General features: G+C 50.2%; 2 protein-coding genes across 13 annotated transcripts in view; both read left to right on the top strand.

Moving 5' to 3' along the window:
• The window catches only part of dab2 (DAB adaptor protein 2), a 9,154-nt gene extending 1,029 nt beyond the window's left edge, over positions 1–8,125 (top strand). For 2 of the 7 annotated variants that reach the window (XM_056432725.1, XM_056432729.1), the window contains exons 2-14: positions 1,416–1,668; positions 1,752–1,891; positions 2,127–2,225; positions 2,302–2,433; positions 4,333–4,416; positions 4,593–4,619; positions 4,699–4,734; positions 4,808–4,870; positions 5,594–6,160; positions 6,573–6,687; positions 6,762–7,382; positions 7,459–7,727; positions 7,813–8,125. In XM_056432725.1, coding sequence (XP_056288700.1) covers positions 1,542–1,668; positions 1,752–1,891; positions 2,127–2,225; positions 2,302–2,433; positions 4,333–4,416; positions 4,593–4,619; positions 4,699–4,734; positions 4,808–4,870; positions 5,594–6,160; positions 6,573–6,687; positions 6,762–7,382; positions 7,459–7,709 — 2,262 coding nt within the window. In that variant the 5' untranslated portion in view covers positions 1,416–1,541 and the 3' untranslated portion in view covers positions 7,710–7,727; positions 7,813–8,125. Of the gene's footprint in view, positions 1–791; positions 1,669–1,751; positions 1,892–2,126; positions 2,226–2,301; positions 2,434–4,332; positions 4,417–4,592; positions 4,620–4,698; positions 4,735–4,807; positions 4,871–5,593; positions 6,161–6,572; positions 6,688–6,761; positions 7,383–7,458; positions 7,728–7,812 lie in introns of those variants that run through there. The other 5 variants (XM_056432731.1, XM_056432730.1, XM_056432728.1 and 2 more) reach the window with 5 other exon arrangements.
• A 405-nt stretch (positions 8,126–8,530) lies between these two features.
• LOC130205390 (nascent polypeptide-associated complex subunit alpha, muscle-specific form-like) lies at positions 8,531–23,374 on the top strand. Of its 6 annotated transcripts, none has more exons than XM_056432722.1 (28): positions 8,531–8,617; positions 9,777–9,934; positions 10,007–10,556; positions 10,701–10,804; positions 10,915–10,974; positions 11,315–11,464; positions 11,545–11,678; positions 11,755–11,849; positions 13,611–13,665; positions 13,892–14,023; positions 14,119–14,358; positions 14,445–14,508; positions 14,608–14,791; positions 14,877–14,986; positions 15,360–15,720; positions 15,823–15,927; positions 18,334–18,370; positions 18,447–18,545; positions 18,624–19,887; positions 19,978–20,114; positions 20,199–20,330; positions 20,417–20,604; positions 20,702–20,744; positions 21,579–21,681; positions 21,760–21,841; positions 21,931–22,142; positions 22,258–22,501; positions 22,581–23,374. In XM_056432722.1, the coding sequence occupies exons 2-28, from the start codon at positions 9,783–9,785 to the stop codon at positions 22,719–22,721; spliced, it is 5,178 nt and encodes a 1,725-aa protein (XP_056288697.1). In that variant the 5' UTR covers positions 8,531–8,617; positions 9,777–9,782; the 3' UTR covers positions 22,722–23,374. The 6 variants fall into 6 exon arrangements, with proteins under 6 accessions (XP_056288697.1, XP_056288695.1, XP_056288699.1 ...); XM_056432720.1 differs by having other exon boundaries at positions 18,447–19,887; positions 22,581–22,734; positions 23,065–23,374; XM_056432724.1 differs by lacking the exon at positions 18,447–18,545.
• Positions 23,375–24,077: the final 703 nt, after the last annotated feature.

Genomic DNA, 24,077 nt, shown 5'->3' with positions numbered 1-24,077 from the left:
ATGTTCTTCAGCTGCACGTGAAGGAGCTCCTGGTCTCTGGTTCTCCTGGTCTCTGGTTCTCTGGTTTTCCTGGTCCTCCTGGTCTCTGGTTCTCCTGGTCTCTGGTTCTCCTGGTCTCTGGTTCTCCTGGTCCTCCTGGTCTCTGGTTCTCCTGGTCTCTGGTTCTCCTGGTCTCTGGTTCTCCTGGTCTCTGGTTCTCCTGGTCTCTGGTTCTCCTGGGTCTCCTGGGTCTCCTGGGTCTCTGGTTCTCCTGGTCTCTGGTTCTCCTGGTTCTCCTGGTCTCTGGTTGTTGTGTGAGGCCCACAGCCATTGTATTGTTGTTGTCCAAGGAGAATGTGGTAACACCCAGTGTTCTAGAAGAAGTGGAGAAGGAGCCTCCTGCAGGAGATGAAGAGGCCCTGAAGCTCTCGTCTCCTATCTCCTGCTCGGCTGGTTTCCTTTATTGATAACACTCGATGACCTCATCCTAAACCTCTTATGGGGACTTTCTTCACCTTGTGGACTGTTCCCTCGTCTTCCTCCTGTTCCCCGACTCTCTGCGTTCGGACATCTTGGGGTCAAAGGTCACGCCTCCCGTTTCTCCACCTGCTGTTGCTCAGCTGGCCGTCACGAGATCCTGCTAGCCGAACATTAACCCCGCCGGTAATCGCTCAGGCTCCGCCCACTTCCCAACCTTCGGCCCCGAGCGGCAGTCCTTCACTGTGGAGGAGCCGCCGGGTCCGGTCCCTCAGGTCCGGACCCGGCGGGTCCCGGTCCCTGTGGGTCAGGTCCCTGTGGGTCCGGTCCCTCAGGTCCCTGTGGGTCAGGTCCCTGTGGCTCAGGTCCGGACCCGGCGGGTCCCGGTCCCTGTGGGTCAGGTCTCTGTGGGTCAGGTCCCTCAGGTCCAGTCCCTCAGGTCCCGGTCCCCGTTGAACGCGACAGTTTCCACCTTCTTCTTTTCCCTGTCTGGCGTGACGCTGGTTTCACTTCCCGTGTGACGCGTTCCTCACGGGACATTGCTCTGGTGATGATGATGAAGATGGTTGTGGTCGCCATTTATGTTCTCCTGATGGCGCTGGTCGTGTGCGCTCTGGTTCTTCTGTCTGTAGCGTAGAGCCTGATGGCCGTTATCCTCGTTGGGGCGTCTTCATCTTCTGCGCCGTTGGTCCTCGTGAACAGCCAACTTCATGTTTTGCCGACACGGCGTTCCCCGGGTCCTCATGAGGCGCCGTGCTTTCCGGGTCATGAGTCGTCCGGCGGTTGTAAATGTTTACTGTGTTAGACTTGTGATTGTTTATGGCGTGCTAACACCTCCTGAGCTGGAGGACTTGAACTGTGTCTGTTTTATGGTCCAATCTTTTAGTTTGCAGTTTCACCGAGAAGAAGAAGAAGAGTGTTGACCTTATCTCTCTCTCTCTCGCCACACACTCCACCAGACGAATTCCAAGCAGAGCATGAGTGTGTGTTGAGTCGTCTTTTCGCTCAACCTGCACACTGAGCTGCGGCCTGCTTTAGCCCCGCCCCCTTCCTCCTCCTCCTCGACCGTCCGCTCGCTCCTCGCCATGTCTGCAGAGGTGGAGGTCGGAGCGCCCGTCTCCGCCGAGCCCGCCGTCTCGTCCCCATCGGCCGGCACCCCCCCCACCTCCCCGACGACGGCCGCCTCCAAGGTCCCGTTCAAGAAGAAGAAAGGTGACTCCTCCCCCCCCACGCCACCGCCATGGAGCCCGTGTGGTAGAAAGCATCGTTTACTTGACTTTAATTTGTTGCTGCAGCCCCGGAGAAGACCGACGAGTACCTGCTGGGCCGTTTCCAGGGCGACGGCGTGCGCTACAAGGCCAAGCTGATCGGCGTGGACGACGTGCCGGAGCCCCGCGGGGACAAGATGTCCCAGGACTCCATGATGAAGCTCAAGGTGAGGAGAGCGGGGCCGCATCGCCTGCAGGGGGCGCCGCGACGGGCTGGGTGCTTCAGGCCGGGCAGGAAGTGGGCGTTGTGTTTGTTGTTCGTGGCATTCGGCTCCACGCCATTGAAACGTAACCAGAACCCGGAGACGGAACCCGTAAACCTCGAGCCGAGGAGCTGGAGGCCACGACTCATCGGCGGGGTCAGGCCTCCTGAAGGCTGTTCACCTCGTGTGTGTTCTCCAGGGCATGGCGGTAGCGGCCCGGTCCCAAGGCAAACACAAGCAGAGGATCTGGGTCAACATCTCCATGGCGGGCATCAAGATCGTCGACGAAAAAGCGGGAGTGAGTCCAGCCGCTTCCTCCCGTTGCCGCGGTGGCGTGTGTGTGTGTGTGCGCTGATGGAGCCGTTGTCCCTCAGGTGATCGAACACGAGCACCTGGTGAGCAGGATCTCCTTCATCGCCAGAGACGTGACGGACAACCGGGCGTTTGGCTACGTGTGCGGCACCGAAGGGCAGCATCAGTTCTTCGCCATCAAGACGGCACAACAGGTAACATGTATATATACAAAAATAATATATATATTTTAAAAATATATGTATATTAAAAAAAATATGTAGAAATTAAAAATATATATATATTTAGAAATTAAAAGATATGTATTAAAAAATATATATGTATATATTAATAAAATATATATATTGAAAATTAGATATTAAAGATTCCATTCCGCTTCGTGGGGCGCTGGAGCCGACCCCAGCTGACATAGGGCGAAGGCATATTAAAGATATATATATTTTTTAAATACAAATTAAATATATATATACTACCGTTCAAAAGTTTGGGATCACCCAGACAATTTCGTGTTTTCCATGAAAACTCACACTTTTATGTATAGAAAATATAGTCAAGACATTGACAAGGTTAGAAATAATGATTTGTATTTGAAGTATTAATTTTTTTTTCTTCAAACTTTGCTTTTGTCAAAGAATGCTCCTTTTGCAGCAATTCCAGCATTGCAGACCTTTGGCATTCTAGCTGTTAATTTGTTGAGGTAATCTGTTGAAATGTCACCCCATGCTTCCTGAAGCACCTCCACAAGTTGGATTGGCTTGATGGGCACTTCTTGAGGACCATACGGTCAAGCTGCTCCCACAACAGCTCAATGGGTTGAGATCTGGTGACTGGCCACTCCATTACAGACAGCAAGCTGCCTGCTTCTTCCCTCAAGAGTTCTTGCACAATGTGGAGGTGTGCTTTGGGTCATTGTCCTGTTGGAGGAGGACATTGGCTCCAATCAAGCGCTGCCCACAGGGTATGGCGTTGCAAAATGGAGTGATAGCCTTCCTTATTTAAAATCCCTTTTACCTGGTACAAATCTCCCACTTTCCCAGCACCAAAGCAGCCCCAGACCATCACATGACCTCCACCATGCTTGACAGATGGTGTCAGGCACTCTTCCAGCATCTTTTCACCTGTTCTGCGTCTCACAAATGTTCTTCTGTGTGATCCAAACACCTCAAACTTGATTCATCTGTCCAGAACACCTTTTTCCAATCTTCCTCTGTCCAATGCCTGTGTTCTTTTGCCCATACCAATCTTTTCTTTTGATTGACCAGTCTCAGATATGGCTTTTTCTTTGCCACTCTGCCTAGAAGGCCAGCATCCCGGAGTCGCCTCTTCACTGTCGACGTTGACACTGGCGTTTTGCGGGTACCATTTAAAGAAGCTGCCAGTTGAGGACCTGTGAGGCGTCTATTTCTCAAACTAGAGACTCTAATGTACTTGTCTTCTTGCTGAGTTGTGCACCGGGGCCTCCCACTTCTCTTTCTGCTCTGGTTAGAGCCTGTTTGTGCTGTTCTCTGAAGGGAGTAGTACACACCGCTGGAGGACATTTTCAGCTTCTTTGCAATTTCTCGCATGGAATAGCCTTCATTTCTAAGAACAAGAATAGACTGGCGAGTTTCACAGGAAACTTCTTTTTTTCTGGCCATTTTGAGAGTCTTATCGAACCCACAAATGTGATGCTCCAGATAATCAACTAGCTCAAAGGAAGGCCAGTTTTATAGCTTCTCATCAGCAAAACAGTTTTCAGCTGTGCTAACATAATTGCACAAGGGTTTTCAAGGGTTTTCTAATCATCCATTAGTCTTCTAAGGCGATTAGCAAACACAATGTACCATTAGAACACTGGAGTGATGATGAAATGGGCCTCTATACACCTATGGAGATATTTCATTAGAAACCAGACGTTTCCACCTAGAATAGTCATTTACCACATTAACAATGTATAGAGTGTATTTATGATTGATTTAATGTTATCTTCATTGAAAAAAACAATGCTTTACTTTGAAAAATAAGGACATTTCTAAGTGATCCCAAACTTTTGAACGGTAGTGTATTATGTATATATGTATTAAAGAAACTGACAAGCGAGTCTTTCTCTGCAGGCGGAACCGCTGGTCATCGACCTGAAGGACCTCTTCCAGGTCATCTTCAACCTGAGGAAGAAGGAGGCGGAGGCCTCGCAGAAGGTAAACAGGGTTGACTTTAAAACGGGGAGAAACGCCTCTGGTGGTTATCGGGGGGAGTGCACCTCAACACTGGCCCTCTGTTCTCCAATGACTCGCGTCCTGACACACATTCCACTGGCGTGACGCCGTGACTTAAGATGAGTGGTTGTCTTAACAGTCCACCTCCTTGTTTGCAGGGGGAAAATGGCGTCGCCGTAGCTGAGGTAAGCTCTCGGCCCGCCACGCTGGTGTGTGTGCGTTTCCTCCTCTGACTCCGCCCCTCACCGTGTGCTTGTTCCACAGGACGGCGGTCCGGACGGCGGCGTGAAAGCGGCTCAAGTGAGTCGCGTCTCCACGTTTCTGACCGAGTGTTTGATCGCGGCTGGATGACCCGCTCTGCTGTGTGTTCCAGCCGGCGGAGCAGTTCGACCTCTTCGGAGACATGTCGACCCCTCCAGACGTCCAGGCCCCAAACGTAAGAGACGCCGTCACCCGGGCGGCGTGACGGGAGCAGACATTTACAGCGTTGAGCTTTTCAGGATGTAGAAAACTTCATGAATCCCCAGTGGGGAAACAAATTAGCCATCAAGTCAAATAGACTAAAAACAGACGAAACAAAAGCAGAAGACTCCCATAAATCAACAAAGAGGCTCAATAAAGAAAATCCTATAAAATTTCTAGAATATTAAGTTTTCGCCTCTTGGAAGTAATGTGTGTTTCTATGATTCATAAATAACCTCCCGGATCATTCCATGTGTGTGAGCTCCATTCTCAAAAGGCCCGATCCTATTGGCAGTGGGAGCGTTTTATAAATTATAAGATGCATATTTTAAGCTTAAAGGATCTTTTTGAGAATTGACTTCATTGTGTGTACCATCATTGTGTTTTCAAACCCTTTAAAGCTGCTCCAAGTAGAATGCATTAAAGCGACCTTTGGTGACCTCTACAGGTTAACACCGGTAGTGTTCTCAGTTGGAGTTTTTGCCGACTGGACATATTTGAGCACTTGGGTGTCCAGGGCGACTCCACTCATTGGACTCTAGCCTTTGATTTGACGTGCCGGTCGTTTGGTCTGGTCAACGTTCTGCAGGCAGCAGCTTTAAAGCTCCTCCCCCTCGCCATTTGTTTGTTTAACACGTGTTTCTCTCTCCTGCAGAACTGACTCATAAATCCATTTGTCTCTTCTCGTGTTAACCAGGTCGTCTCTAACGATATTCTCTTGCTGGACTTTTCCGCTGAAGTTGACAGCAATCAGAACTGCATCAAGGGCGACTCGTTGTCGAGTTCCTGTGGGCCGGACCGCGGCGCCGCTCCCCAGACAGAGAATCCCTTTTCCTCCCCGTTGGGCTACTTCCCGACCCCCGACAGCGACCCGTTCAGAGACGACCCGCTCGCCCAGCCGCCCGCCTGGTCGCAACTCGATAATTCCCACGCGTCGGCCGGTCTCCTGAACGGCGCCGCGCCGATCGTTAATAACGGCGGTTCGGGCGAGGACTCCGAACGCCTCGGCGAGCGGTCGTCCGGCGGGACCGTGCTCCTGGCGCTCGGTAACGGCCAGTGGCCACTAGGGGGCGCGGTTACTCGTTCCCTCGCCGCGGCGGACGGGATGGACTCGGGGACGGCCACGAACCCGTTTTTCAACCCTTTGAACGTCGTGCCCGACGGGGTAACGCATTACCCACAAGCCCCGGCGGCTCATAGCCGGGACTCGGTTGTCATAAGCCCGCCTCCGCAGAGCGGCAAGGCGGGACGGAGGAGCGCAAAGGTGAAGCTCCAGAGGCGGAGGCTGCATGTGGGGGTCGGGGGTCACGGCCCCCCCCTGCACGGGGGGTCGGGGGGGTGAAGCTTCTGCGTGTCGGTTCCCTCTGCATGCTCTCTCTCTCTCTCTCGCTCTCCTGAAGTGACTCTTTGTTTCTGCTCTAAATCTGTCTAACGTTCACGCTTCAGTGGTAAAGAACCGGTGAGTGGAAACGCATGAGCACAACTACTGCTGAGTGTGTATGTGAGTGTGTTAACGTGTGTGAGTGGTTAACGTTGTGTGTATATGTGTGTGTGGTTAACGTGTGTGTGGTTAACGTGTGTATATGTGTGTGGTTAACATTGTGTGGTTAACGTTGTGTGTGTGGTTAACGTGTGTGTGTGGTTAACGTGTGTGTAACGTTGTCTCCTGTGACCAGGCCGTGGTGAGCGACCCGTTTGGAGGCGAGCTCTTCTCGGCTCCGGGTCCCTCCTCGTCTTCCTCCTCGGGCGACTTCTTCACCGCTTCACCTCCGGCCTCCATCGCCGCTCTGGGTACGTCACCGGGAGGCGACATGGCGCCTGGTGTCGTCGTGTGTTTCTGATGCCTTTTCTTCTTCTGTGTTCAGGGAGCCTTCAGTTGGCTCCTCCCGCTGCGGCCGGCGGGTGGGGGGCCTCCATGGCTCCGCCTTCAATGTTCCCCGTGCCCGGCGTGGCTCCAGGCCCCGCCTACCCGCACCCGTCTGCCTTCGGCGGCCTCCCCATCCCGCCGCCGGTCTGGGGGGCGCAGGGCCCCGCCCACTTTAGTGCCGCGCCCCTATCTCCGCCCCGCCTCAACTGGGGCCAGCCGCCGCCCGGTGCCCCCGTGTGGGGTCAGCCCGTCGTGACCAATCCGTTCCAGCCGGGTCCGTTCCCCGCGATGGTCGACCATCACGGGCCGGCGCGCCCGCCTCCCCGGCCGCCCGGCAAGGAGCCGGCGGCGCCGCCGAAGGTGGAGAACACCGCCTTCACGGCTCTGGACCCCCTCGGCGACCGCGAGAAGAAGACCGGAAAGGACATGTTCAAGGACTTCCAGATCGCCAAACCGCCCGCCATCCCGGCGAGGAAAGGGGAACACGTGGGCGGCGCCGAGGCCATGAGCGGCGACGCCGGCGCCTTCGACCAGTACTTCAACAGCAAAGTGGGGCTGGTCCAGGACCACGACGACCACGACGACTTTGACATCAATCGGATGTCGGCGGCGGTTCCCGGTAAAGCGACTTCCTGCCACCGCCTCGCCCCGATGCGAGCGCTCTGTTGTAACGTTTCCATTGCCCCCCCGACCAGCTGCGGCTCCCAGCTTCAGCGCCGGCCTCCTGGACGCAGCCCTCGCCAACAGCTGTGCGCTGGTCCAGGGACCCGACCAGGACGTGTTCGACCAGGCCTTCGGGGCGCCGCCTGCAGCCGCGGTACAGACGCGTGGATGCGTGTTTGAAGGCCCGTCGGCAGCAACAGAATCCCCTCATGTCTCGTTCCTCTCCCTCCAGCAGCCGGCGGCCTCTGCCTTCGGGGATCCTTTTGGAAACCCCTTTGCTTGACTGCAGCTTTGTGCATCAGTAAGTACACGTTCGTGTTTGGTTCTTCCCTGACTCGTCACCGATAAAGCATCAACGCTGTTTCTCTCCTCTCGGCCTCCCGCAGATGAAGTGGAGCAGGTGGACGTCGTCACATGGATAACATCTTGGGGACGAGCTGCTGCAACGCGTGCCAGACAATCCAAATGATGAACTTTTCTGACCCTGAACCACTCTTTTGTCTTCATTGTTGCTCCTACATCTCCACCTTTGTGATGTTTTTTCTCCTATCCAATCAGTAGTTTCCTTATTTGTAAAGACCACTGATCTAAGAAGTAAATGTTATGTCCTGATCTTCTGAAGAAAAATGTTGTATGTGAGAACGGCTCGCTGCTGATGCTGTCTGTGTTAAATAAATAAATAAAATAATTAAATCTTAATACTGCAATGTGTCACCAAGTCATTTACCTTCTACAGACTCTGGAGGGTCGACTGTTAAACGGATATAGATGTTTCCATAAGCTACATATCTATAAACTAATATATATCTGTGTATAAACCTAAAAAATTAGAATGTATTGAGATATTCATCAAAAAAAGGTACCATCAGCTAAATCTACTTCTAGTATTGCATAAAAACTACAGAATAATCCCTGTTAGTATTATATTGCTTTAAATATTTAAAAATGGATATGTTTATATATGTGTGTATAAAATAAAAATACTGGCTCGATTGTTGTGGTCTTGCCTCATCCACGGTTCTACCGCAATCCGACTACGTTTCCCAGAACCCACCTCGTTTTCGCACGAGAAATCCTACCGCGTCATGAAAAAACATGGCGGGTTAGTGTGTTCATGGAGTCCGCTAGCTGCCGCCCGTCGTCGATAAAAGAAAGCTGATTTCTCCCAAATAACGACGCACTCCCGATCAGGTACGTTCGCTAACGGATCGATAACACGCGGTGACGTAACTAAAAGATCAAATATATCGACCCGGAGCTCACGGCTTCAGGGCTCTCAAGTCTCACGCATTGAGCGTGAGACTCACGCATTTCGGTCTTAACTCACGCACTCCCGCCACACATCGTATTTCTCACGCTGAAAAAAACTCGGCTATTTAATGCTTGAATGCAGGGGTGCTCAATACGCCTCTTCTCGGCACGCAACGCTCAGGTGAGCATCTGGTGCTGATGGAAATGTCACGCTTGCCTGTCTTCACAACGTGAGAGCCCTGCGGCTTTCCCAGCGGGACGGAGGGCTCCATGGCGCCAGCTGCGGCTCATGCGGCTCTGGACGCGGCGACGCGTCGCCACTGTTTTACGTCGTCGTTCTCTCCTTTACGGCCAGTGGTGGCGACTCGTCTCGCGGTGATAGTGACGGCTCAGCGGCTCGCGCTGCAGCGACACGTGATGGTGGTCGGGGTGGTTGTTGTTGTTGTTGTCGTCGTCGCAGTTCTTTAAGAAGTCATTGTCAGGTAAACGTGATTCTGCAACTGGAAACTAGAAGAAGAAGAAAGAAGGGAAACGCAGTAAAACTATTCATCCAAGTCGATGCAGGGGATGTGTCAGCGTTTTATTTATGACACCAACGTATGTTTTACGTTAATTCCTCTTTTTAAAGTTAAAAGGCAGTGATGCTCTGACACCGCCAACAAAGTGTGATGATGACACGGGAACGTTTCTACACACACACACTCACACACACACACTCACACACACACACACACACACACACACACACAGTGATCTGAACGGCATCATTTTGTTTTTAAAAAGTAAGAATGTGGTCCTTTGCTTTATGTTAGGAAACCTGAGCCGATGCAGTTATGTCAAACTGCATTGTGTGTGTGTCTGTGTGTGTGTGTGTGTGTGTGTGTGTGTATGTGTGTGTGTATGTGTGTGTATGTATGTGTATGTGTGTGTGTGTATGTATGTGTGTGTGTCTGTGTGTGTGTGTGTGTGTGTGTGTGTGTGTGTTTGTATGTGTGTGTTTGTATGTGTGTGTGTGTGTGTTTATAACTTAAGGCCTCAGAGTGAAGGTCGTAGGTCGTCGTTTCTCTGATGTAACGATGAACCTTCTCGTGTGTTTCAGGGTGAAATGTTCCGCCGGCCCAGGTTCAGCGCTCGGCCCAATGTCGGCCCGCCGGGTAAAGCGCCTCAGGAAGCTGCCCCGGCGCCTCCGGAGGCCGGGGCCGTGGCCAAAGACGCCGCCGCCGCCGTGACGGACCCCCAGACCCCGTTGGCCTCGGGGTGAGAGCCGAGCGTCGAGTCGCAGCCGCCGCCGCTCTGAGTCCAGGAGACGTGACCTCTCTCTCTCCTTAGGGGCGGCGATGAGCCGCACGGGGACGCTCCCGGCGCCGCGGCGGCGCTCCAGAGGAGGAAGCGGTTCTCCATGAAGCCCAAAGTGGCCCCGGGCCGCCCCCCCGCCGCCGCCCGAGTGCCCAGATCACAGGCTGTCCCCGAACCGCCCGCCGCAGCCCCCGACTCCGCCCCCCCGAGGCTCCGGTCCCCGAGGAGATGGAGGCCCTCGGAGGACGCCGTGCGGCCCGGAGCGAGCCCCGCCCCCACGGGCGGGTCAGAACCTCCGCCGGCGTCGAGTGGCATCGGCGAGGAGCTGGAAAGCGCGTCGAAAGAAGCTCCGCCCCCCGGACCGCCGGCCGCCGCCGTGCTGCTCTCTCTGCCGGACAGAGAAGCCGTGGCGCTGGCGGAGAAGGCCCGCACGCTGGTGGCGTCACGCCGCGCCGCCACGCCGCCGCCGCCGCCGCCGGCGTTCTCCTTGAGCCGCCTCCTCAACGACCCGTCGGACCTGCAGAGGATCGCCAAGGCCCAGAAGCTCAGGGAGCTGCTCAAGCGGGAGAAGCATAAAGAGAAGGTGGGCGGGGTCCCGGGGGGTCCCAGGAGGTCCGGGGGTCCCAGGGGGGTCGGGGGGTCCCAGGAGGTCCCAGGAGGTCCAGGGGGTCCCGGGGGGCTTCAGACCGCCAGTCCCTCTTCCTTGTTTGATCTTCTCGTGTTGCAGAGACTGAAGAAGGGAAACCCGCGCGCTCAGGAATTTAACCTGGATCCGGCCAAAATGACCATGAGTGACCTCATCCGCTACCTGCCGCTGTCCAACCCCATGACGTGAGTCGTCCTCGTCTCCACGACTGATGTCTTCTCTCCGTTATTCTGACTCTCATTGGAAGTGAAGCTTCTTTTATGTGATTAATAATTCTTCTTTTTTTAATATCCAGATCGAGTTTGGAAGAATCGGCTCAAGAGAACGAGACGGCGGCGTCTCCGAGAAGAGAAGCGTGAGTTCATCCCTTCACAGTTCTAAAATCTCTTTCCGTGATAGTTTTATTGATTTATTGAGTTTTACTGACTTCTTCCTGATTCTTATTCATGAAATGGGATAAAAACAAAGAAGATGTGACGTTTTTGTGTCGGTTCAATGAAGCATGAAACAGTTAAAATGAAAAAGCTGATTTAATCATTGAAATAGTCATTTAAATAAGTGTTAAAATGCAAGTTATTCATACTCATGTATGTTTTTTTAGTTCATTTGAATGATTGGATAGTGTGAGTAACATAATAATATTCTATGTGATCCTCATCATTTAATTCTGGCTGTTTTGGATGTAATACCTGCAGGTCACCAGAGAGGGCGCCAACACCTGTGGTCCTCCCTAAAATAGGAAGCCCCAGGGAGGAGGAGGAGGAAGAGGAAGAGGAGGAAGACAGCTCGATGGTTCCTCAGGTCAAAGTGGCCGAGGACGGCACGCTGATCATCGATGAGGAGAGGTCAGTGGAGCTCTACGCGGGAATCCACTTCCTGTCGCGAGTAGAAACGAGATGTGCTTCACTCTCGTCTCGCGCTCCAGCCTGACGGTGGAAGTCCTGCGAGCCAAAGGCCCGAATCCGGCTCAGGACCGAGACCCCATATTCGAGCGTGGATCCACGACGACGTACTCCAGCTTCAGGAAGGGGACCTACACGAAGCCCTGGTCCAACGAAGGTTCGGCCGCGTGGAGACGAGTTCATCGTGGCGTCTTTGTTGTGCTCCGATGTTTTTAATGTCCTGTTCCCCTCAGAGACGGACATGTTCTTCCTGGCCATCAGCATGGTGGGCACCGACTTCTCCATGATCTGTCAACTGTTCTCTCTCCGAACGCGGAGAGAGATCAAGGTTAGTGACGAGGACAGATATCGATGTTTATGTATATATATTATTTAGATATATATTATATATATATAGTAGGGATGCACCGATCTGATCGGCGCCGATCCATATCGGCCGATATTCCCATTATCGGTTTTGATCGGCGTTCTCAAAACGGCCGATCAGATGACGTAACATCTGCGAGAACTATCAGACGTTTCAATCGCATCGCAACGGAGACGATGCGCCCGGCGAGGGCCGCAGAGGTCAGAGGTCAGAGGGGATCCTCACCACCGAGCGGCGTCCCCGTCCCCCGAGTTGAATCTCTGGGTCGACTCAGCCGACTCTCACATGTCTGCCCCTAGAGACGCTCACGCTAAACACATTCCATCGGGAGTGAGAGGGTTTGATAGAGTTAGCGGAAAGAACCACGTGACACAACATCCGTTTTTCAAAATAAGATGTCGACAAATCAGACACAAGTAAACAATGAACTGATTTTGTATCTTTAGAGATCGTTTCTGAGATTTAGCTTAAATTATGCTAACATTAAAACATTTTTACTATACCAAGGAAGAGTTTATAAAAATAAGTCAGACTTTTGTATGTTAAACAAAGTCCTGTAAATAGATTTCCCCAAGAGTTCCAGGATGAATAATGCAGATGTGTTCCATACATATCTGAAATCCCCTACAATAACAATCAAACAATTTTAATGTATCAATTAGGACATTTTTCAAAGTAAAAGTCCTAAATGTTTAAAGAAATCTGTAATTTCTTTAATGTTTGAGGTGCTTTATATATGTATTTCCTCATAGTCCTCATAGCAATAATGCTACACAATAAATAGAATGCTTCAATCGACTCGGTGATCGGTATTATCGGATCGGCAGATACTGATTTCAGTGATCGGTGATCGGCACAAAAAAACCTGATCGGTGCATCTCTAACATATAGATATTATTTAGATATATTATTTATATATATTATTTATATATAAAGATATTATTTATGTATATTATATGCATATATATTATTTATATATAATAATATATATAAATAATATATATATACAGGACTGTCTCAGAAAATTAGAATGCAATTAAAAAAACAAAAATGTCATGCATTCTGGATTCATTACAAATCAACTGAAATATTGCAAGCCTTTTATTCTTTTAATATTGCTGATTATGGCTTACAGCTTAAGAAAACTCAAATATCCTATCTCTAAATATTAGAATATCATGAAAAAGTATACTAGTAGGGTATTAAACAAATCACTTGAATTGTCTAATTAACTCGAAACACCTGCAAGGGTTTCCTGAGCCTTGACAAACACTCAGCTGTTATAAATCTTTTGTTTTGAGGAAATATTTTGAGGAAATATTAAAATTTTATGAGATAGGATTTTAGAGTTTTCTTAAGCTGTAAGCCATAATCAGCAATATTAAAAGAATAAAAGGCTTGCAATATTTCAGTTGATTTGTAATGAATCCAGAATGCATGACATTTTTGTTTTTTTAATTGCATTACAGAAAATAAAGAACTTTATCACAATATTCTAATTTTCTGAGACAGTCCTGTATATATAAATAATATGCATATATATAATGTATATGCATCTGCTGTTCAATGTTAAGGATGACAGGACCAATGGGGTCTCAATATATATATTAATATGCATATATATATATTATTTGTGTGTGTTTTTCGAATATGACTCATTGCTTCACTATATTCACAGCAACGTGCTCGTCTGTGTTAATTGTATTAATTCTAAACTTTCAGAACAAATTTAAAAAAGAAGAGCGAGAAAACTCCTGGAGAGTCGACAAAGCTTTCCGTAAGTACTGCTGGGGAAATATCTTTAAAATACATTTAGGAAATATTGAGCTTGAAGCTGAACTATGAATTTTATTATTATTATTATGCCAAGTTTTGCACAAGAAGAAGCGTCATTCCAGATGTGAGGTCTTTAGCTGGTTTTCTATAGTATTATGCGAGTGCTGCTTCTTTAGAGGAAAGGTTTATGGTTGTAGATTAAAGGTTCATGGTCCATTCTCTTGTAGAAGAACGGCGCAAACTGGACATAGAATACTTTTCCAAGTTGCTGGAGAAGATTCTGGAAGTCCACAAAAACAGGAAGAAGCTCCGGTCCCTCGCCGCGAGGATCGCCTCCATGACGGAGAGAAGGGCGAAGGGTGACCGCGACAACCGCTCCGTGCTGAGTGCTCATCACGAGTCACCACCGCCTGCAGCTCTGGATCAACTCCTCGTGTGCTTCTCGTTCCTCCAGCCGGCAAGAAAGCTGCACGGAAGCCGAGCGCCGCGGCGAAGGAGGAGGACGGGAAAGAGGAGAAGGAAATCGCCGACTTGGAGGAGGAGGGAGAGAAAGAGAACGAGGACCTGTGTAACGAAGGAGCCGCCGCCGCGAAGCCCAAGAAGAAGAAACGCAAAAGAAAGAACGGAGACGGCGCGGCGGCAGAGGAACCCGACGACAAGAGGACCAAGACGGCCGGAAAGAGCAAGAAAAAAGGTAAAGGGCAAGAAACAGGAATCCAGACCACAGTTATGGATGAAGCTTGAAGGATTTATTACATTAATTGCTTTTTGTTCTCTCAGATGAGGCCGACGTTCCCGGAGACGCCGAGGCGGCGCTTCCTGGAGACGGCCCGACGCCAGACGTGTAATTCCACCTTTTCAAATAAAATTCTGTTTTTAATAAAGTGAATATTTCGCACCGTCGTTCGGCCTTAAAACTCAGTTTTCTTCGTGTTGTGTTCAGGTCTGACAGGACGGAGGGCGCCAATGAAGAAGTCAAAATCAAGCCGGCTAAACTCTCCCGAGCCAAAGGCCCAAAACCCCTCCTGCCTCTGGGCAGGAAGTGGGCTAAGAAGCCGCCGCCGGCCGCCACGAGGACCAACGACACGCCGGAGCAGAGCGCCGTCGCCGGAGAGGCCGAAGACCAGGTTATTAATATATATTATTTATCACAGTTTAAAGTCTTCTGATGTTTTGTGAACATTGTCACTGAAGGTTCTGCAAACCATTCAGGTCAATCGGGACGCGTCGCCTGTGAGGCAAGCCCAGGGGAAGAAGTCGCCCACGGAGGACTCTGAAGAAGAAGAGGAGGAGACCGCCCTTCAGCCTCAGAAGCCGACCAGGTACGATAGAGCACTGCAGGTGGAAACGCGACTGATTATTAATCTATATATATATATTTATATATTTATTTATATATAAATATATATATTCTTTTTTATTTATATATATAAATAAATATGTATATATGTAAATAAATATATGATATTTATATATAAATATATATATGTAAATAAATATATAATATTTATATATAAGTATTTATTATATATAAGCGATTCATCTCTCTGTGTGTGTGTGTGTGTGTGTGTGTGTGTGTGTGTGTGTGTGTGTGTGTGTGTGTGTGTGTGTGTGTGTGTGTGTGTGTGTGTGTGTGTGTGTGTGTGTGTGTGTGTGTGTGTGTGTGTGTGTGTGTGTGTGTTGCACGTTGCACAGGTCTGGCAGAGTGCCGAAGCCGGTCCAGCTCTTGAACTACCCGGCCAGAGAGGCGTCCCCTGAAGGGTCCCCTGGCTCCGCCTCCAGGCCGAAAGCCAAATGCACGGCCAAGAGGGGAAGGCCAGCGAAGCCGCCGTTGGCCCAGGAGTCTAAAAAACCCAAACTGGTCACCCTCAGGGCGTCTCGGTCGGAGTACAGCGACGAGGAGGATGAAGAGCAGCGAGGAGGAGGAGAAGATGTGGAGGAGGAGGAGCACCCGGCGTGGGGCTCCAGTAACGACGGCACGGCCCCCGTGTTTGTGCCGGTCAGCCTGCGCTCACCGCGACCCGTGATCCCAGAAGTGGAGGAGATGATGGAGGAGGTGTGTGTGTGTTATACCATCCTTCATTATTATTATTTGATTCACTTCATTCTCTTTTCGTTGTGCATGGTTTTTCCATCCCATAATCTTGACTCCTCATAGCTTGATATCTTGGCCAATATCCCCGATGTGTTGGGCATCTCCCAGGATGCACTGCTCCCCGATGCCACAGCCGAGCCCTGTGAACATCAGTTGGATCTGCTGGTTGTGAGTGTAAACATGACTAAAAGAGCACATGGGGAACTTTAAATACACTTATTATTATGTTTGTCATGACACCAGAGAATAGTCACTACCACATTAACTATGTAGAGACTTCATTAAGACCAGAGAATAGTCACTACCACATTAACTATGTAGAGACTTCATTAAGACCAGAGAATAGTCACTACCACATTAACTATGTAGAGACTTCATTACACCAGAGAATAGTCACTACCACATTAACTATGTAGAGACTTCATGACACCAGAGAATAGTCACTACCACATTAACTATGTAGAGACTTCATGACACCAGAGAATAGTCACTACCACATTAACTATGTAGAGACTTCATTAAGACCAGAGAATAGTCACTACCACATTAACTATGTAGAGACTTCATGACACCAGAGAATAGTCACTACCACATTAACTATGTAGAGACTTCATTACACCAGAGAATAGTCACTACCACATTAACTATGTAGAGACTTCATTACACCAGAGAATAGTCACTACCACATTAACTATGTAGAGACTTCATGACACCAGAGAATAGTCACTACCACATTAACTATGTAGAGACTTCATTACACCAGAGAATAGTCACTACCACATTAACTATGTAGAGACTTCATTACACCAGAGAATAGTCACTACCACATTAACTATGTAGAGACTTCATTACACCAGAGAATAGTCACTACCACATTAACTATGTAGAGACTTCATTACACCAGAGAATAGTCACTACCACATTAACTATGTAGAGACTTCATTACACCAGAGAATAGTCACTACCACATTAACTATGTAGAGACTTCATTACACCAGAGAATAGTCACTACCACATTAACTATGTAGAGACTTCATTACACCAGAGAATAGTCACTACCACATTAACTATGTAGAGACTTCATTACACCAGAGAATAGTCACTACCACATTAACTATGTGAGACTTCATTACACCAGAGAATAGTCACTACCACATTAACTGTGTAGAGACTTCATTACACCAGAGAATAGTCACTACCACATTAACTATGTAGAGACTTCATTACACCAGAGAATAGTCACTACCACATTAACTATGTAGAGACTTCATTACACCCAGAGAATAGTCACTACCACATTAACTATGTAGAGACTTCATTACACCAGAGAATAGTCACTACCACATTAACTATGTAGAGACTTCATTACACCAGAGAATAGTCACTACCACATTAACTATGTAGAGACTTCATTACACCAGAGAATAGTCACTACCACATTAACTATGTAGAGACTTCATTACACCAGAGAATAGTCACTACCACATTAACTATGTAGAGACTTCATTACACCAGAGAATAGTCACTACCACATTAACTATGTAGAGACTTCATTACACCAGAGAATAGTCACTACCACATTAACTATGTAGACTTCATTACACCAGAGAATAGTCACTACCACATTAACTATGTAGAGACTTCATTACACCAGAGAATAGTCACTACCACATTAACTATGTAGAGACTTCATTACACCAGAGAATAGTCACTACCACATTAACTATGTAGAGACTTCATTACACCAGAGAATAGTCACTACCATATTAACTATAGAGACTTCATTACACCAGAGAATAGTCACTACCACATTAACTATGTAGAGACTTCATTACACCAGAGAATAGTCACTACCACATTAACTGTAGAGACTTCATTACACCAGAGAATAGTCACTACCACATTAACTATGTAGAGACTTCATTACACCAGAGAATAGTCACTACCACATTAACTATGTAGAGACTTCATTACACACCAGAGAATAGTCACTACCACATTAACTATGTAGACTTCATGACACCAGAGAATAGTCACTACCACATTAACTATGTAGAGACTTCATGACACCAGAGAATAGTCACTACCACATTAACTATGTAGAGACTTCATTACACCAGAGAATAGTCACTACCACATTAACTATGTAGAGACTTCATTACACCAGAGAATAGTCACTACCACATTAACTATGTAGAGACTTCATGACACCAGAGAATAGTCACTGCCACATTAACTATGTAGAGACTTCATTACACCAGAGAATAGTCACTACCACATTAACTATGTAGAGACTTCATTACACCAGAGAATAGTCACTACCACATTAACTATGTAGAGACTTCATTACACCAGAGAATAGTCACTACCACATTAACTATGTAGAGACTTCATTACACCAGAGAATAGTCACTACCACATTAACTATGTAGAGACTTCATTACACCAGAGAATAGTCACTACCACATTAACTATGTAGAGACTTCATTAACACCAGAGAATAGTCACTACCACATTAACTATGTAGACTTCATGACACCAGAGAATCGTCACTGACTCTCGTGTTCCCTGCAGGACGTGATCGACCTCCTCTCCTCCGACCCTGTGGAAGGTAAGAGGTCCTCTGACGTAGCTGTCCGTGCGTAGAGTCGTGAGTCATCTTCTCGTGGTCTTTGTTTTGTTCTTAGTGTCTGAGAACGAGGCCGCTCACACGCTGCTGACCATCGGCTCCCTGGGCCACGCCCCCCCGTCGGCCCGGAGCCCACGAGACGCGCCGGGCGCCGCGGGTCAGACGCCGGGCGCCGCCTCCTCCCCCGCCGAGCGGCTGCATTCTAAACGGATGATTTCAATGTTTCTCCTTGCAGGAACGACGCCGGCCGATGAGAATGAAACCGTCCCGCCAGACGAGATCGCCTCGCCTCCTGACCGCGCAGCGACGGAAACGCCGGAGGCCGTTCCCGACGCCGTCGTCTCCCTCGTGGAATCCATGGAGCCCGAGGAGAGCCGCGCAGACGGAACCCCTGAGGGAGCAGAGAGCGGTGACGGCGAGCCCACAGGAGAGACGGGCGAGGAGGAGGAGGAGGAGGAGGAGGCGCCGGCGGCCAGGAGTCTGGGTTCTGAAGCCCCAGAGAGAGACTCCGACCCGCCGCCAGAACCCCGAGTCCACCAGGACACCAGAGAGGCTCCTCCCCCACGGCGGCGTCCGGATGCTTCTGCTCCGATCCCCCCGGCGGCCGGCGGGACGACAGAGACCGGCGGTCGGGTGGAACCGGGTCGGCGTGTTCTGGAAGCCCAGGTCACACCCGGCAGGGAGCGAGCCGCACGAGGGCCGGCGTCCTGCTCGGGGGGGAGGCTGACCTCCGACCCCGGGGTCACAGAGTCCCTCCCAGGCGGTCCGGAGGCGGGCCCGGCCCCCGGCGGCGGCGTGTTCTCCCCCAGACGCCGGGTCCAGAAAGTCAAACCCAAACCCAACCTGCCGCAGACGTCGAGATCGGCGAGGTCCAAACCGGCGCCGCGGCGTACGGAGTCGCCCTGCAGCCGGACCTCGAGGGCCCGGCCCGCCTGCAGCGCCGCCCCTCCGAGTCCAATTGAAAGTACCGGCGCTGCTTCGGGGTCGGAACCGCCGGCAGAGGATCGGTCCGCGGCCGTCGGACCGGACTCAAAGGTCTCAGAACCGGTTCCCCCAAGGAGGCAACGTCTGGGATCCCCTGAAGCTGCAGCGCTGCAGACGAACGTCGTCAGCAAAGAACCAGAACCAGAACCACAGGAACCTGCCGAGTCCGAGGTGGCGTCACGAGAGATGACCCCCCCCCCCGCTGACCTCGCCATCTTGAAGTATTGGGGCGCCTCTGATTGGCCTCTGAATACCGACGTGGTTCTGGAAGATGTGAGCGCTACGAACACGACCGGTACCGATCAGGTGGAGGCTGGACCCGCCTCCCAATGGCTCCGAGACCCGTCCGCGGGCGCCACCGGGTCCAGCGCCCGGCCGACGGCCGGTCCGAGTGCGGCGCCGGATGTCACCGCCGGTTCTAGAGAAAGGACCCGGTCGTCTCTTCTAGAGGCTGCGTGTGAGGCGCCGGGTCCAGATGCAGCCCAGCAAGGTTCTGACAGCAGTCAGAACCAGAGGTGAGCCCGAAGCAGCCGCCGCCCGGCCCGATGTTCTGAATGCCCCAGTGGGGACTCACCAGCGTCTCCTGTTCTGTCCTCTCGATGCAGCGACCCGTCAGAACCGGCCGACCCGTCAGAACCGACCGACTCGCCCTCCAGAAAAGCTCCGCAGGCTCGCCGCGGCCGGCTCGTCCGACCCAAACCCCGCCTGGTCCTCAGCAGCCGGGCCCAGCGGGCAGAACCAGGTGTGGCAGATGGAACGTTCTCGTAGAACCACGCGACCCCGCCGGCCCGCGCTGACCTCTTTTACCGGGTCGTCTGTCCCACAGCTGGCGCCGCTCGCTCAGAAGCTGCGGTGGTGTCGGGTCGACCCGACATCCCCGACCCACCAGAGGGCGCCACTTCACAACGTAGAGACCCGTCTTCAGCGAGCGCAGGAGGCGCCCGGACGCTCCCTGACGGTAAGTCAGACTTCAGTTGCTTTTTGTCCCGTTTCCAGTGAATGCACCGTGGCCTTTAGGTAACCCCCCCCCCCCTCCGGATCCAGACGAGCCGTTCTTCATCCTCTCTCTGACGGAGATCCCCAGCTGCTCGCCCAGCCGGCCAGAACTCCTCCCCCGTCCTCCTGGACCCGCCGCGTCACGTCAGAGTCCCGGAGGAGAAGCTCCTCCTCCTCCTGCGGAGGGGAGCGGCGAGTCGGACCCGGTCCGGGTCCCTGAGCCGGCTGCGTGTTCGGTAAGAGAGGTTCTGAAGAACCACGTGGAGCTGAAATCTGACGAATACGTCTGGATTCATATCCATATATTTATATTTCTATATATTTTTTCCTCAGACACAACCGGGTCGGCTGCTGGAGAACCGCGAGGAGCCTCCAGGTAGAGCGGCTGTGTGACTCTAGAGTCGGACAAGTGTAATTATATATACTTGCCCATAAATAAAACATGATAATTAATAAGAGATATTAGGAGAACATGTAACTGTAACACTGACTGTAAGATGTTTTATGGTTATCATAACTAGGATCACTCGGGTGAGAATGAAATTACATTTTATTTTGAAGCCCATCTTATTGTGAAGGGCTGTAAGTGAAAAGGTAGCGGAAGTAGCATCATTGTTTCTGGTTCAGAGGAGCACCGCCTCCTTGTAGCGGTTAGCCAATAGCATGCTGTGTCATGTGACCTGATGCCAACCAATGAGAAGCTTTAATCCCAGCGCCTGGATGCGTTTAAGAACCCTCGGAATCTTGGAAGACGATTGACAGTTCGCTATTTTTGCATTTTAACGACACATTTAAGTCGTGGACTCGTCTCCACGTGAGCACGCCCGGCGGGGACAGATATATAGATATATATTTATATATGTTTATATATATATGTATCTATATTTATCTTTATATATATATGTATCTATATATTTATATATATGTATCTATATATTTATATGTATTTATATATATGTATCTATATATTTATATATATGTTTATATGTATTTATATGTATCTATATATTTATATATATGTATCTATATATATATATGTATTTATATATATTTATATATAAATTTATCTGCTGCTTGTTCTTTTATTAAATACTTTTCATGATAACTCTGGACTTCTCTTGGAGCGCTGGGATCTCGTGTTTTCATTTGAACCTCTCTGAGTCTCATGGTGGACGCCACGATGCTGACAGGAAGTGTTTGTGTTCTGCAGCGCGTCGCTCCAACGAGACGGAGCCGGCGAGACGAGGACCGCCCCTCGTCCTCTCTCTGACGGAGAGCCCCGGCGGGCCAGAACCCCTCGGCCCCGGTCAGAGGTCAGCCCGCCTCCCATCGGCCCGTCATGCATGCGTGAATCTGTCTGATTCTACGACTCTCCTCCTCCTCCTCCTCAGCAGCGCTCCTCCTCCTCCTCCTCCCGTGGAGGAGAGCGGCGAGTCGGACCCGGTCTGGGTCCCTGAGCCGGCTGCGTGTTCGGTAAGAGAGGTTCTGGAGAACCAGGTGGAGCTGAAATCTGCCGCATACGTCTGGATTCACATCCACATGGTTTTGTTGTGTCTCCTCAGACTCCACCGGGTCGGCTGCAGAACCGCGAGGAGCGGCGAGGTGGAGCGGCCCGTCTCTCCTCCGCCAACGAGCCCGAGACCACGAAGAGGAGGCGGGCCGGCACGACCCTCGTTGCCGTGGGAACGGGGTCGATCCCCATCCCAACGCAGCCCGAGGCCAGCGGCCCGGGAGCACGAGCCGCCCAGGCCCGGGCGACCCGGAGCCAGAACCGGTGAGGAGAACCGGGAGGAGAACCGGGAGGAGTCGTGAGAACGACTTGAACGCTGGATTTATTTTCCTTTAGCGAGAACTCTGAGTTTTAATAGTTTTACAAATCCCCCGACTAGGAAGCCCAAAGGCGCCGCCTCCAAGGGCCCGGAGGCCAGAACCACATGCGCCGCCGCCCCCAAGGGCCCGGAGGCCAGAACCACACGGGCCGCCGCCCCCAAGGGCCCGGAGGTCAGAACCACACGGGCCGCCGCCCCCAAGGGCCCGGAGGCCAGAACCACACGGGCCGCCGCAGGGCGACTGACCCCAACGGCGACCTCGACCCCAACGCCACGCGCTCCCAACACCCCGCGACCGGCCGAGGTGAGGAGGGAACGAGTGGAGTCCTGAGTCCTGAGTCCTGACTCCTGAGTCCTGAGTCCTCGTTGTTCTTTTGTTTCAGGCTCCGGCTTCTCAGAGAAGTGACTCCAGAGAGGAGGAGGATACCTCTAGAAGGGAGGAGCCTGCCTCCAGAGAGGAGGAGCCTACCAATGTGTCCCAATACTTCTTATGTGACATCTTTACAGAAGTGGAGGAGGGATGACGGCTGTGGGGAGGTGGTGTTCTTGATTAAGTTATGTCTGTCTGGAGGTTAATTCATGACCAAAAGATTCCTTTGTTGTTATTTGTAATTTAAGTGAAGCTACATTTCTATACTTTCGCAAGCACTTTGAATATATTCAGTCGTTTCAATTTACTGGAATTTTTTTTATAAACACACCATGTAAACATTAATAACCCAAACACTCGGAGGCGGGGGAAGCATTTCCACGATTTTATTCGTTATGGTTCAATCCTCAGATTCCCATTTGGTTATTATAGCTGTGAAAATGTAAATATTGTAAAATATCAAATAGGGTTTTTTGGATATTTTTTTTTTTTTTCAGGATCTGTCCCGTGTTCATACGGCAGCATCAGCCTCAGGAAAACAACCATGTGACCGCAGCACTCGATCTGAAACCAGGAAAACGGTCTTTAAGGACATCTGTGAATACTGCATGATTAATATCTGAATGCATCAAGTCAAACTCCTTCAGGAAAGACCAGCTAGCTTTCATTGAGTCACGTACATAGTGCCGTTCAGTGTTTATTATAATGTTTGATACTTGAAACAAACTGTTCTCTTCTTAAATGTTCCACCAGTTTATTATAACATGGAAGTCTGTAAGATCAGAATAAAATGAATTCTTCCACCAACCCCGAGTTGAAGTTGCACTCTGATTTTAAGAATAACCCGATTTTAGATTTTGGAGGTCTGGGGTCCCTCAAGGCAGCGTCCTGGGGCCCCTCCTCTTCTCTCTAGCCTCTAGTTCTCTCGGCTCTGTCATTTGCTCGCATGGCTTGTCCGACCATATGCCAATGACACCCAACTGGTAGTAGCACTTACTTAAAGCACAAAAACAGTTCTTTCTTGATTGTTTTGAATTCACTTACTTGGAGTCGTTTTGGATATAAGCGTCAGCTAAATGTAATTTAACAAATACTCTACTAGTTGAGTACAAAGTACAAGATTTAAGAATGACCCAATTTAGATTTGAGGTCTGGAGTCCCCCAAGGCAGCGTCCTGGGGCCCCTCCTCTCTACACTCTAATGTACTTGTAGTTACGTTCCCACACTAGTCAACACCTGTCATGAGGTTCTGAGCAGATATAATATTTTGATCAAACTAAAAAGGGAGGGAGTAAAGAAAGATAGGAAGTAAGAAGAAGAGAAGGAATGCGGTTCATATTCCTGAGTAGCTTCTGTAGTAAAGAAGTGTATAAACTTAGATTTTATGAATGACCCAATTTAGATTTGAGATCTGGAGTCCCTCAAGGCAGCGTCCTGGGGCCCCTCCTCTTCTCTCTACACTAGTTCTCTCATTTAACCCCGACGTGGACTTTTCCTCCTAAATAAAACT

Source organism: Pseudoliparis swirei, chromosome 15 (assembly GCF_029220125.1).
Source record: "Pseudoliparis swirei isolate HS2019 ecotype Mariana Trench chromosome 15, NWPU_hadal_v1, whole genome shotgun sequence".
Taxonomy (NCBI): domain Eukaryota; kingdom Metazoa; phylum Chordata; class Actinopteri; order Perciformes; family Liparidae; genus Pseudoliparis; species Pseudoliparis swirei.
The sequence above is the reverse complement of the archived record's forward strand: the minus strand, read 5'-3'. Positions and strand labels throughout refer to the sequence as shown.

Coding starts and splice junctions, on each gene's coding strand:
- LOC130205390 (XM_056432720.1), top strand. CDS start 9,783: ATGTTCCGCCGGCCCAGGTTCAGCGCTCGGCCCAATGTCGGCCCGCCG. Junction 9,935..10,006: donor CAGACCCCGTTGGCCTCGGG/GTGAGAGCCGAG, acceptor CTCTCTCCTTAG/GGGCGGCGATGAGCCGCACG. Junction 10,975..11,314: donor GCGTCTCCGAGAAGAGAAGC/GTGAGTTCATCC, acceptor TAATACCTGCAG/GTCACCAGAGAGGGCGCCAA.